This window comes from Colossoma macropomum, unplaced genomic scaffold (genome assembly GCF_904425465.1).
Source record: "Colossoma macropomum unplaced genomic scaffold, Colossoma_macropomum, whole genome shotgun sequence".
NCBI classification, from domain to species: Eukaryota; Metazoa; Chordata; class Actinopteri; order Characiformes; family Serrasalmidae; genus Colossoma; species Colossoma macropomum.
In genome coordinates this window covers 58780192-58793440 of record NW_023494792.1, presented here as the reverse complement: position 1 = coordinate 58793440, position 13249 = coordinate 58780192, and the positions used below count along the sequence as shown (strand labels likewise).

At 41.8% G+C, this 13249-nt stretch overlaps 1 protein-coding gene across 2 annotated transcripts in view; it reads right to left on the bottom strand.

Annotated features, from left to right (window-relative positions):
• The window catches only part of exoc4 (exocyst complex component 4), a 253715-nt gene that overhangs the window by 150500 nt on the left and 89966 nt on the right, over positions 1-13249 (bottom strand). For both annotated transcript variants that reach the window (XM_036577676.1, XM_036577677.1), the window contains exon 10: positions 741-837. In XM_036577676.1, the coding sequence (XP_036433569.1) occupies positions 741-837 (97 nt within the window). The remainder of the gene's footprint in view (positions 1-740; positions 838-13249) is intronic.

The window sequence follows — 13249 nt, the reverse complement described above, 5'->3', positions numbered from 1 at the left end:
GATATAGGCAATGACATGAAGGCCAATCATGTTTTTTATGGTACACTCAAACTAAGTCATCACAGAAAATGAGGGCAATCCTTAGTCTGTGTCACAGTGTTGTTGTGAATGTAGAGGAGTAATATCTGCACTCCTCTCTCAGAGTTTCCTTCCCTTTCTAATTTGGCTCCTTTAAAGCAGCCTGCATTTTTGTTAAATACACCAAATGAACTGGACCAAACCAACGCTTTGTGCTTAGACTTACCAAAGCAGATCCTGTCAGGTTCAACTGACAAAACAGTTCACTGAAGATTCCAGTCAGGAAATGACAATGCGCATGAGAGGAGGGGTAAATAAATAAATAAATGCGGCACGGCTTAAATCTAATCGTGAGCATTATGACTGTTATGCAGTCCGGTCACGTTCTGGCCTGTCTGACCATGGTTTGGACACATCTTTGTAATAGTCCGGTAACATGAGAGGGCATTAGTGGGACAGATCCGATGATCGGACAGATTGGAAAATTGAAAGGAAAATTGAATGTGCAGGGAAGCTAAATGGGCCGCTCCAACCGGTACCGTCAGAACAGATCAAAATCAAGGGTGCTGCACGGTAATAACGCCGTAATCACAGGCAGGGGGGGAAAAAAGATGAAAGGACAAAAAAAACGACTCTTGTTCCGTGTGCGGTCACAGCCACTGAAACGGCTAGCGGAGCAGGGAAGTTTAGGGGCTTGTTAGTACCAACTTTTGAAAGCCTACCTGAGCAGTGGCTGAAAAATGACTGTGATGTTCCTGGCTCCTGGCTTGCACAGGTACTTAGTCTCACCTCCCTCGATCAGGTTATCGTCTGCTCCTCCTGTACAGGATGACAAAACGAGACAAATATATCCATTAAAGAGCAGTACGAAGGTATCTTGTTGGAGGCTTTTGAAACTGGCTTGTTGCGCGACACATGGCTGTGAAAAACAATGAAATAAGACCCTGCATTTTCACACTGAGCACTGCAGAAGCCATTGTTACAGCACACTGACAGGCGCACTCACTCATCTAGATCCATACCACTGTAATTCTTCAGTGTCTATTACTAAAAAACTCTCACCTAAATGCCCTCAGACAATAATGAAGAGTCCATCATCTCTTCTCCCCTGAAGTCTAGTTATAATTTGGATTCATCTTCATTGCCAAAACCTGCATGAGCTCTTAATCTGTTTCTGGACATCTGCCTTACACCATCCTGAGTGCAAATCTAACACTGTATATATTTAAAATAATTGGAAGCCCAGCAGATCTATTTCAGACTTTCACATCTGTTCAACCTCACTTGCATACTTGTACTACTTTCGAGAGCTTAAATATTTGTTTAAACCCAATGGTACCTCTACTTTCATTCATTTAAAATGGAGTCGGTCACTTGTGAATTCAGCACTGACATCTACGAGGTCCACGGGTGTGAGAAAACAGATGCACAGCAAATACAGTAGTGTGCTATGGAGACTAAACTACTTTAGGATGTTGTTCAAAAGCGGAGTTTCTTAATGTGGAACTTAACCTGAATTTTGCCCAGCTGATTCATTTATCATCATTATACTTTACATTATGTTTTATTTTATTTGTTTGTGATCTTTATTTGTCACTTTGAGTAACACTGGGCCAGAACTATGTAGGTTAATGCATTTCGGGTCGGGTCAGGTCAGGTCGGGTTTGATCAAAATTTTGTCAGACTCTGATCAGGTTCAGACTCAGAACCTGACAATGTTTTCAAACCGGTTAAGACAGAAGCTTCTCAGGCTGTATTTGGGTTTGGGTCAAAATTTTAGGCCCAGTTAACCCCTTAAAATCCCAGGCTCATTACATACTAAGGCTATTTATTCAGTAACCACAGGGACTTCAGTGCAAACTTAAGTAGGTCTATATGACAGTAGAACTGCCAATATCGTAGATTCTCATGAATAGGAAAAGTTATCAGTTACCAGTTCCAGTACTGGAATTACAGCCGATTACTACCACCGATAGCTTGGCTTCTCATTTGTGCTGATACACAATCACTTGTGCTGGTCATTTTTTTTTAGCTCACTGAAATGAAGCATAGTAATTGTATGTAATTCACTCTACATAAAAGCGTGTAGAAATTTACAATAGTTACCATGTCCTATTTTCATGTCATGGCAAGCAAAAATCAATCAATGATCCAACATCACAGTTTAATCCAGTCTACTGCTTACAGCACTTATATTCACAGATTATATAACTGAATTTTTAAGGTAAAAAAAAGTAAGATTTATCAACAACTGTTTATCGATATCTGCCACAAAATTTTCATTTTAAGCAACTGGTCCAAAATTAAGTTATTATTATATACACAGTGCATGCCTACACTTATTTAGTTCTGTCTACCACTGTCATCCCTGACTTGGATTTCTATGTAGCTGCCTTGCGTGGTGGTGACTGGAACCAGATGTCTGATAAGATTAAAGCCTCTGTAAAGCCATTTTTAAGCTCTGATTTGGTCAGCGCCGACTGAATTTCACGTTTGGGCCGAATTTCAGCTTCTTCGGCTTCATTTGCCGTGCAAACGATGTCCAATTAACTGCCCAAACGAGCTCCGATTGAGCAGCCGGACGATCGGATGGATTTCTGACATGTCAGAAATTTTGGTCGCTTGTCTCACAGTCTGAGCAGCCTCACAAACTGGCTGTGTTTCACGTGCAGTGTGAGCACCCATGTCGCGTCATGTCAGTCGGACTGAGTGTTTTCGTACAGTGTGAGTGTATAAATCGCAGGCTTTGGCCGAACACGAGGGGCGAATCAAACGTACAGAGTTGTCACCAAAGATTTCTAAAATCGCACAGTGTACGCCCGGCTTAAGCGACCTCACTCAAAGCTCCTATAATGATTATAAATGCACTCCCTGATGTCTGAGATGTTGTTTTATGTTCATTTTGAGAAGGTTTTGGCCTGAATCATCATTTTTTAAAAATCCATTAATGGCAAAGAGGTACATGTAAGAGGGTCTAAGGCAAAATAGTCTCCGAAGAAAACACATTTTTTCAGATTTACCACTATTTTACCATCATTAACATTACACAAAAACTCATAAGACTCATAACTCATAACTCAAAACCAGCTGACCCCTGGTTCCTATCACCATCACTGTAAAGAAATCTGACTTGGCAAGTTTTTCTAGAACAGAGCATTTCTCCTCTAAATGACTTTGTTTCAAAAATAATATAAATGCATTAAAAAAAATCAGCAGAATTCCTGTTTAATCTAAATATTATATACATAATTAGCTGCAAAAACAGTTACAACACCTGACAGTATTATTACTGTGTCTGTCTAATCATTACCGCTGACCAGATTTGTCCTGCACAGCTCAAGGAACAGAAACCTTTCATGTCAACAAATTTCTGTTATTAAACACAGCTAGACAGCGAGGGGTTCAGGAGACTCCCTCTCATCAGTGTGGGGTACCCCCACGCGCCCATGGGTAGACCCCGTGTTAACGGGGTTAATAAGAAAATCACGGCTGTGTAACTCACTCATCTCGACAGAGGGCCTGCGAAAAACCAAGAGAGGTTTACTCCTTATTACCTCCACTCATCCACACATAATCAATATAATTGACTGAGAGGGGATCGCGAGCGCTGTCAATAAAAAGATCCCCGATGGCAGGGAACGTGCAGGTTTGTGTACGCCCCGGTGGCTCTCTGGATATAAATAACAGCATCGTGCCATCGCCTCTCGCACGGTGACAGTGTTATTCATTAAAATTTCACAGCGCTTTGAGCCACTGAAGGGACTGCTTTAACCACGCTGCTCTGAACTGGGGCCCACTGGTCTGACTCGCCTGCAAGTGCGCACACACACACACACACACACACACACACGCTCACCTTCTCGTGCAAACACACTTGTGCGGATTTGGATGCAGAATACCTATTTTAACTTCTTCAGCGCTCACCTGCAGCACAAGACGCCTCACACTTAGAAGCTGAAAGATCAAATAACTGAATTTAGATCCTTACTGAAACATCAGCTGGTGGGGACGATGAGCTTCTGCTCTGTTTTCACAGCACATCCTGTATGTGTGAATACAGGCACATCAGTACGGTATATTTATGTCTATTTTTATTTCTATCTCTATTTCTGCCTAACGTATATAAGTTTATGTGCAATTATATGTCTTGCTACTGTAACACTGCAGTTTCCCTTTGGGATCAATAAAGTTATGTCTGTCTGTCTGTCTGTCTGCCTGCCTGTCTGTCTATCTATCTATCTATCTATATATCTGTCTGTCTGTTTATCTATCTGTGTGTGTGTGTCTGTCTGTCTACCTATCTATCTGTCTGTCCGTCTAACTATCTGTCTATCTGCCTGTCTGTCTATATATCTGTCTGTCCGTCTATCCGACTGTCGGTCTGTCTGTCTGTCTACCTATCTATCTTTCTGTCCATCTAACTATCTGCCTATCTGCCTGTCTGTTTATCTATCCGACTGCCTGTCTGTCTATATATCTGTCTGTCTGTCCGTCTATCTGTCTGTCTGACTTTCTATCTGTCTGTCTGTCCGTCTATCCGTCTGTCTGACTTTCTATCTGTCTGTCTATCTATCTATCTATATATCTATCTATCTGCCTGTCTGTTTATCTATCTGTGTGTGTGTCTGTCTGTCCGTCTAACTATCTGCCAATCTGCCTGTCTGTCTATATATCTGTCTGTCTGTCCATCTATCCGTCTGTCAGTCTGTCTGTCTGTCTAACTGTATATCTGTCTATCTGTCTGTCTTTCTGTCCACCTATCTATCTATCTGTCTGTCTATCTTTGTGTCTATCTGTCTGTCTACCTATCTGTCTGTCTGTCTAACTATCTGTCTGTCTATTTTGCAACATTCAGTTCATCAAAGTCTCTTCACTGGTACGAAGAGCAGGTTTTTCCAAAACAGCGATTTGACAATTTTCTTTTCCAAACTACTGTTAGAAGTGCTGAAAATCTGTGTGCACAAGTGAACACTTACTGTAACAGGTGCACCTTAAAGTAGCTGTATTCACTCTTTAAAGGGGATGTTCTGGATACCTTTGGACACAGTGTATTAGGGGTGGGAATCTCTAGGCACCTCACGATTCGATTACGATTCAGAGGGCTGCGATGAGATTATAAAACGATTATCAATGCATCTCGATGCATTTTTTTTCTCTATACAGGATTTCAATCTTCCTACTGTCTAAAAACTTGGTAGTTTTAAAGCAAAGTATTTGTAACGATCCATAATGTAAATGCATTATGGATCATTACAAATACTTTGCTTTAAATATCTAAAATATCTTTTATTTATAAATCAAAAAGAAGTGATGTGGCAAGTGAACTAGAAGGCTCTCATTCAGAGACGCTGCTGCCACTCATCTGCGATAAAATGCGCTGTTATCCTGAAATAAGATCCAGTGGTGATGGGTGTCCACGCAGCAGGTTACAGCCATCCTTCCCGTTTTCTTTAGTGATCTTATAACTTTGGTGTTGGTCTCGTTGTAGAGTGTGTGTGTGTGTGTGTGTGTGTGTGTGTGTGTGTGTGTGTGTGTGTTGGGGAGGTTGTATTTTCGAGACTGGACGCTGAATCTTGGCTCCAAAGTGTGCAGCATAGCGCGAAAGCCCTGGTTCTCAACGACCGAGAACAGACAGCAGACAGCAGGTCACATAGCCCCGAGGTCTGGCCTCGCCAGTAGCGAACGAAAAAACTGAGATTAAGACAAACTTTTGCAGGACTTATTCGCATTTATAAGCAGTGCGGTTGGTTAAATCTGCTGTCTTTCTCTAAAAAGTTGCGAAAATGAACTCGCTTCTCTTTCGAATTTTCCCGTTCCACCTTAAATGGTGCAGCAGTTACATTCGGCGCCTAAGGCAGAATTTAAGGTGGAACGGGAAAATTAGAACGAGGAGCGAATGAGAAGCGACTTCAGCCTCGTAAAACAGCCGGACACTGAGACATTTTACAAGAAACTCTTGTAGTTTTGAAGAAAAGTTTTCTGGCGGAGATGGAAGGAAAGCGGCTATAGCTAAAGCTCAAAGCAGAGCGAAGTAAATCTGCGCTCTCGTTTATATTTTTAGCTCATACTGACACATACTGGACATTAAATGTTGTGGCTCCCAAGCTGGTTTGACTTTGTTGAAAGGCAAAATGGCTCTTCTGATCATTTGTGTTGAGACTCCTGATCTAACCTGGCTTTAACGCAGAGGGAGCCGGTCGGATTTCTCGCTCATCCAGGTGTGTTTTTGTTATGTGCCGCCACAGACTGTCCGGGCGCTGCACTTACCCACTTCCAATCGGTTCAGAATCGTTCACGTCCGCATCGCGATGCATCTAAGGATCGAGTTTTTCCCCACCCCTACAGTGTATAAAGATCAAGAGTCTCTGTGTTATTAGAATGATACGCAACAGACACTTTCCTACGTTACTGAACAAACCACTACTGCGACTCTCATACACACACACAGCACTCCACAAGATCAGCCCTGCGTTCACATGTATCTAACATCGTTGTCCTCCAAAAGCTCCAAGTCCCTGATATTCTGCCCAGAACGCGTTTGTCTGAAAAGCCTCCTTTTCACTCCCTGCTCCCTTTTCTCATGAACAGAGACAAGAGAATCTTTATCCTTACTAAAAGCTTTTAGACCACTTCTTTTCTTGTTGCCGTTTCCATGAAATTCATTTCTGTGGAAGCAATTCGAGTTGCTAAGTGGAAACGGAGCCCACGTCCAATTTTCTCTCCTCCTCCTCTCCGTCGCTCCTCCATTCTCTGATGCCAATTCAATTAAGACTCAATTAGGTCTCCAAAACAACCACACAGTGGGCTTGGGAGGGGAAAGACAGACAGCGAGAGACAGAGCGATGATGTGCACCAGACATAGCTAAAGCCTTCACAGATCAAGAAGTGAAATCTGACAGACCTTTAAGAAATACTTTACCTGAAGGAAGAAGAGCTTTCTTTACAAGCTCTCGAAACAAGGGCCCGGGGAAAAGTCAGGTACTAAAGTAATAGGCCTGCACAGTATTTCATTTCTTACTCATTATCATTACATTGGGCCTCATTCACCAATATCTTCCTAATTTTTCGAAAATTCGTTCTTGAGAAAGGTCCTAAGAAAAAGTCTTAGGTCATTCTACAGAAACGTCCATTTTTATCTATCTATAGGAGTCACTGGTGTTACTGATCCTCATTGGTGTTACACATAAGAAAGGGAACACCAGAGACATTTTTAATGAAAAATGCATTTTACAAAATGGCTGCTACAGAGCATCAAACCTCATGTTGTCAATCATGGAATATCCACTAAAATATGTAATTTAATCCATTTGTATTCTATTTTTTCACAATGACCTAAGAATAAAGTCGGCCACACCAGTGACTACATTTTACTTTTATTTTAAGAGTATTTCTACTTTTACTCAAGTTCTGAAGTTCTGTTTCTGCAAAAATCATTTATTTACACATTATTCTTCTGTATAATTTAAAGAGTTTTCCCATTTCAGTATTTTACTGTAACTGTTTTGTATTTTCAGGCATTTTTTCTCTTCTCAACACGGAATATGTACTGTAATTTAACAGAATTATTGTTAAAGCAGTGACAAAATGTCTACTAGATTAATCAAAAATAACAGTACATTTTCTGTTTTTTATAAAAAATTTTTTTTTTTTAATTAGCACCACAATAATGTAATTACAAACTCGGAAAATAGAAAACGGTGCCTCCGTTTTTCTTCTTTTTTGCGACTGGATGTCAAGGCTAACTGCTAAAATGGAGCTTTATTTGAAGCCATTCCTTAATCCTCAAGCTCCGGGCGTCACCTCTGACAAAGGATGCAATGTTTCCTTCCTCCCTCAAACAGTGTCAAGTATTTTTTTTATTTTGCCATTTAGCCACATAACACGTTTGTGTTCAGAAGTGTGGTGCCTATGGTGAACATCCACACAATGACATTTTAATATGGGCCATTTGAGCCAAACTGAGAAAACTACACAGATTATATTCACATCCAGATTACATAACCAGACCTCCTCTGAAATTAGTCCAGCTCCAATAGGGCTAAACTGTGTGTGTGTGGCCACAAAGCTCTCCTTAATGGCAATTATTTATCAAAATATGACACATTACTCGCATGAGTTTAATTCTGATACTTAAACACAATTTAAAACCTTTGTATTTTCACTCAAGTACAGATGTAGATAGTTTTATACTTTGTCCAACACTGCTAGCCACACATATCTGCACTGGCAATGGTTTACCTGTCAGCTCAAACATCTCTCAATATTCACCATTCGTCTGGCTGTGTTTGCGTTTTAGGAAAACGCAGTAGGAACTGCTGTTTGCCAATATGTGAAGCTTTGTTTCATGGGCACTGGTGTGTAATCTGTGGTGTCTCCCGGTGCTGGTGTGTATATTGAGGCCTCTCCCATGCGGCAGCGACTGATCTAGGATTAGAGGCGAGGGTGTGTCCACGGCAGGGGCCAGACGAGTGTGGAAATGAAGTCTAGTGCACATAACGCAGGCAAATCCAACACATACACACACCTCCCTCCCCCATATAATCAAGCCAGCCAGTGACTTAGTGAAATTGCATTAGCCACACTTCCCTGGGTTTGATTAGAAATGGTTTGATCTGTGATGTATTCTGCCCCTACTACCATCTAGAGGAAAAAGAAGGAGACAAGGGCGTGCGGCGGCTTCAATAACACCAGCCGTCCCTCCGGACCTCTCCGTGTGCATGTGTACGCTGGGCCAGAGGAGTGTGTGTGCATGGCTTTATCTTTCTTCAAGTCAGTGAGCTTCTTCAAACAGTGCATACAGTATGAGCTCTGCTGTAATTCTTCATTTTAACGTGTGTCAGTGTTATTGACACTGGCCGTGTAATTCAAAAGGTCAACACATTTTCGCCCTCATTCATAGAGTCAATCTCCCTGCGGCTGGACAGTGAGCTCCAGCAACGTCTCGCTCAGACAGAGACGCACACATTCAAAACACAGAGCTGTGCATTAGAGGTGAAAACGCTTTTCTGAAAATATTGTGGGTATCGTCCGAGTGGGCGATATGGCAAAAGTATCATACACTGTTAGAAATAAAGGTTCTGTGCAGGTACATTTTTGTTCATCAAGGTACAAACAGTGGTTTTAAGGTCTGATTGTGAACCTTAAATAAGTTTTTCCAGGTGAAAAGTTCGTATTTGTACCTTTTCATAACCAAATGTTTTAAAACAGATCAATAAAATAAAAGCCTGGAGTCGAGACGGGGTGTGTGGAGTCAGTACAGCTTAGAACATATCATTTCAGTGGATTATGGTTCAGTTATGTTCCCTGACTAAAGGTACTGAGATGTACCCTTGAGGGAACCACCCCAGTGACAAGAGGGGAACTGCCCCAGTGACAGTTTAGTACCTTTATTTCTGAAAGTGTATGTTGACAGTGTCATGATACACACTACCACATTTAAAAACTGCCATCAAAAACTCTTAATACAGTGAATTTTATTACATTTGTACATGTTGTACTGCTGTCATCATCACTCTTCATCTAAGCCGCTTATCCTCCTGGGTCGTTGGGGATGCTGGACCTTATCCCAGCGCTCACTGGGCGTAAGGCAGGAAACACCCTGGACAGGTCGCCAGTCTATCACAGGGCAATGTCGTACTGCATAAAATCCAATTAAACAAGGCTAAGGCTCTCTTTTTAATGAAACACGCTGGTCAGTGTTCTTTATGAAAGGACGATATTCACAAAATGCTCAGAAAATCACAAACTTTATCAGGATAACGATAAAAATAGTCATATTTTCTACCTCTATCACTGACACTGACAACCTCCACAAGATTTAACAGGGACACCCAAGTGATACAGCCGTCTAAAGGCCACCGCAAAGAGAAAGAGAAGCCGCACTGTTTGCGCTGGTTGTATGTGTCACCATGCATATTCCCATTCAGGAAGGGAGACCGCTGCCAATATACGAATCAACCATTGGTGACCACTTAAACCATAAACCAAAACATTTCAAAACCATCAGAAACCAAAAGAAACGCTTAAAGATTTCTATATTCTTTTTCAGCAGGAATACATTCAAAACTAGTTTGTTTTAGCCTAAAGCATAATATTATGCGCAGTTTACACTGCTTAAGCTAATGTTTTATTCCTGCATATGTAACATAAGTGTACATATAAAGCCCCATATTAAGTTTATTAAGGTAACTGAGCTCTATGTCTACATAACCCATTAGTTTACCCAGAGCCACATAAGCTGTAGTTTGTGTAATATGTACCCAGTGAGTCTCTACGCATTCAAACCGAAGTTTGTTTTAGCCTAAAGCTTAAAATATAATGTTAGCCCAACACAAATTCATCACATATTTATAGGAAACCCAAATAAAACGACTGAAATATTGATTAGCCTAAAACTTGCTACGAAAAAACAAAACAAGTGTCGGCGCATGAGCTGAATGCCCCTGGCTTGAACCTGCTGGAGTGAAACTGTTGGCGTGAAATGGTGGCTCTATGGCTCTGCAGACAGATATTACTGACCACAAATCAGGTACACCATGGTGTGCCAGGCAGTGTTGTGTAGCATCATGTAGAAGACCATATAGAATGCCTATATCATTATGAAAATCATTTCACTCACGTTTTTTTTTTTTAATGTGACACTTCAACACAGTTCCAAATCACCAAAGTTTAGAAAAACAAAACTTTGTGATACAAAATGTGTGTCGTGAAAATGGCTGCATATATCATGATGTTAAATTCCCACATCGTCCACCCCTACTGCGCCGTCACAAACAGAGTTCAAATACAGACACACACTCAGGCTTCTCTGTAGAGCTGCCCAGCTCTTCGCCAGTCTCCCCAGTGTGATGATCAACAGAGCTGGCACACAGAGGGAAACAGGCAATTTACTTGCATTCAGGCAACACGCGCCACAGCCCACAGCCAGCTGCCAAGTCTCAGCAGCCCAGCATAAAGGTCGACAGGTGTGTGTGTGTGTGTGTGTGTGTGTGCAGCCATTCAATTCTTTCGGGCAGAAACCCCCTGCTCTAATAAGATCAGGCCAATTCAATAATTCATGAACTCCCAACCGTCTGGTTATAATTCCACTGCCATGTCTTCATGTCTGATTGGCTTCTAATGAGCTACCTCTATTATTAAAATTAATTTGAAGGGACAATATTCTAGCCCCAGCCAGCAGACAGCTGAGGCCAACAGGGGTACAGGTTGACAATGCTGGAGAGTGATAAATAAATAAACACAAATTAATATGCAAATGTGGAAATTGAGGCGGATAAATTATTGAGCATGTTAGCACTGGGCAATATCCCAGTGTTTCAAATGTGACAGAAAATCGGACAAAGACGCATCACGCACATAAGCACACTCACGCATGCATAAACAGCGAAGAGTATAGACCTTCTTGGCTACGTTCACGCTGCGTAAAAATGGCCTGGATCCGATTTACTGCCTCAAATCTGATTTTGAGGTTTGGCTGTTCTCATTATCTTTTTAATGTGACCTGTACTGGACATCAGTCTGAACGGGGGCAGTCGTGGGCTGGAGGTTAGGGAACCAGCCCTGTGACCAGAAGGTCGCCGGTTTGATCCCCTCGGCTGAGAGTCCATGACTGAAGTGCCCTTGAGCAAGACACCTAACCCCCAGTGGCTCCCCGGGCGCTGTGGATAGGGCTGCCCACTGCTCCGGGCAAGTGTGCTCACTGCCCCCTAGTGTGTGTGCTCACTAGTGTGCATGTATGTGTTTCACTGCACAGATGGGTTAAATGCAGAGGTCTAATTCCACACAACAGTCCAAACACAGTTGGCTGATGGTTCTCAATTCAATCACTCTTCTGAACTGACCCGCATGCTCAATCCACACGGCACACTCTTCCAACAAACACAGCTGTCCTCGTCCACTGCTTATGATTAATAGACTTGTTTCACAGGACGTCAAATTAAGCTGTGCTACTGTAAACTCATAGGACAAACAGCAGACATTAAACCCCTAAAATAATGTGAATTTCTTGCTTGTTTTAGTTGTGGAAGCTGATCATACAGAAGAAGGAAGCTCAGTTTCTTTTGTTTACCGTGTCGTGAAGAAGAATGCAAGCAAAAGGATGCAAATTGAGTGGCAAAACGGCAATATATACCGGATAAAGGGACTTGATCTGTGTGAAGCTCCTCTGACTGACTTGCTTGTCTCTTTTTTTTCCAACTATCCTTGAAGTGAAGATGTTTTTGAGTAGCTGTTTGTTTGATTTATCTTGTTAGAAAGCGATATGCTCATTTGTTTACACTGCCCACACTTGTCTTGCTCCTTCAAAACAAAAGACGTGAAGCGTAACTATAGCAACAGGCGTTTTGATGACGTTGCTGTAAATGGTCTGTTCCTATGCGCGAGACTGGACGCATGAATTCTGATCAGGCTGTTCAGACAGAGGTTGCACTGGGGTGTATCGGAAATGCATCAGATTTCAGTTCCACATCTGGAAAAGGTCCAAATCAGGGGCCGTATTACAGAAACTTCTCAAGCCTGAAATCTGCTTAGTCACCATGACAACTTCAGTTAGGACTGAATTCAGGACAGACGCCAATACAGAACAACAGGTTCATAATCTTATCATTAACTCCAGATAAGAAAACAGTATTACAGAAACATCCTAACTAGATTAAACGTCCTAAATTCTGTCCTAATTTGAAGATAAACCCCAGAGCATCTTAACGTCTGTTTTAACCATCTGTTTCAATTGTTTTATGCAGTGATAAGCAGCACAGTTCACTATAACTGGCATAATGCGCTACATTTATCTACACTGAAAACTGTGGTTTGACTTGTGAGGTTTGTTTCTGGCAGCATTGATGCCTCAGATGCTGCAGACACAATCTCCACCGTCCCCTCTTATTACCTTCGCGCGTTAATATTGATGAAAACTCATCAGATGAAATATTACAGTGATGGTGGTGAATAATGAGGAGACAGAGCTGAACGTGTGTCTGTTTATTAGGAGGAATAAGTTAGCGTTAGCACGCTCGGCTAAAGCGTTTGGGAAATGGAAGTGAAACTGTGGAGCAGCGACGCTCTGATAAACAGTTTATAAGCTTCGGTTTTATTTAACCTTTTTTTTTTTAACATAAGTGATGGTAGCTGATGTTCGCTGTCTGGCTAACTAGCTTGATTACTTTGACTACGTATGAACGTTTCAGCTGTGCGTGTATGGCCGGTTGCTAGGAAACAGACATGACAGTTGATT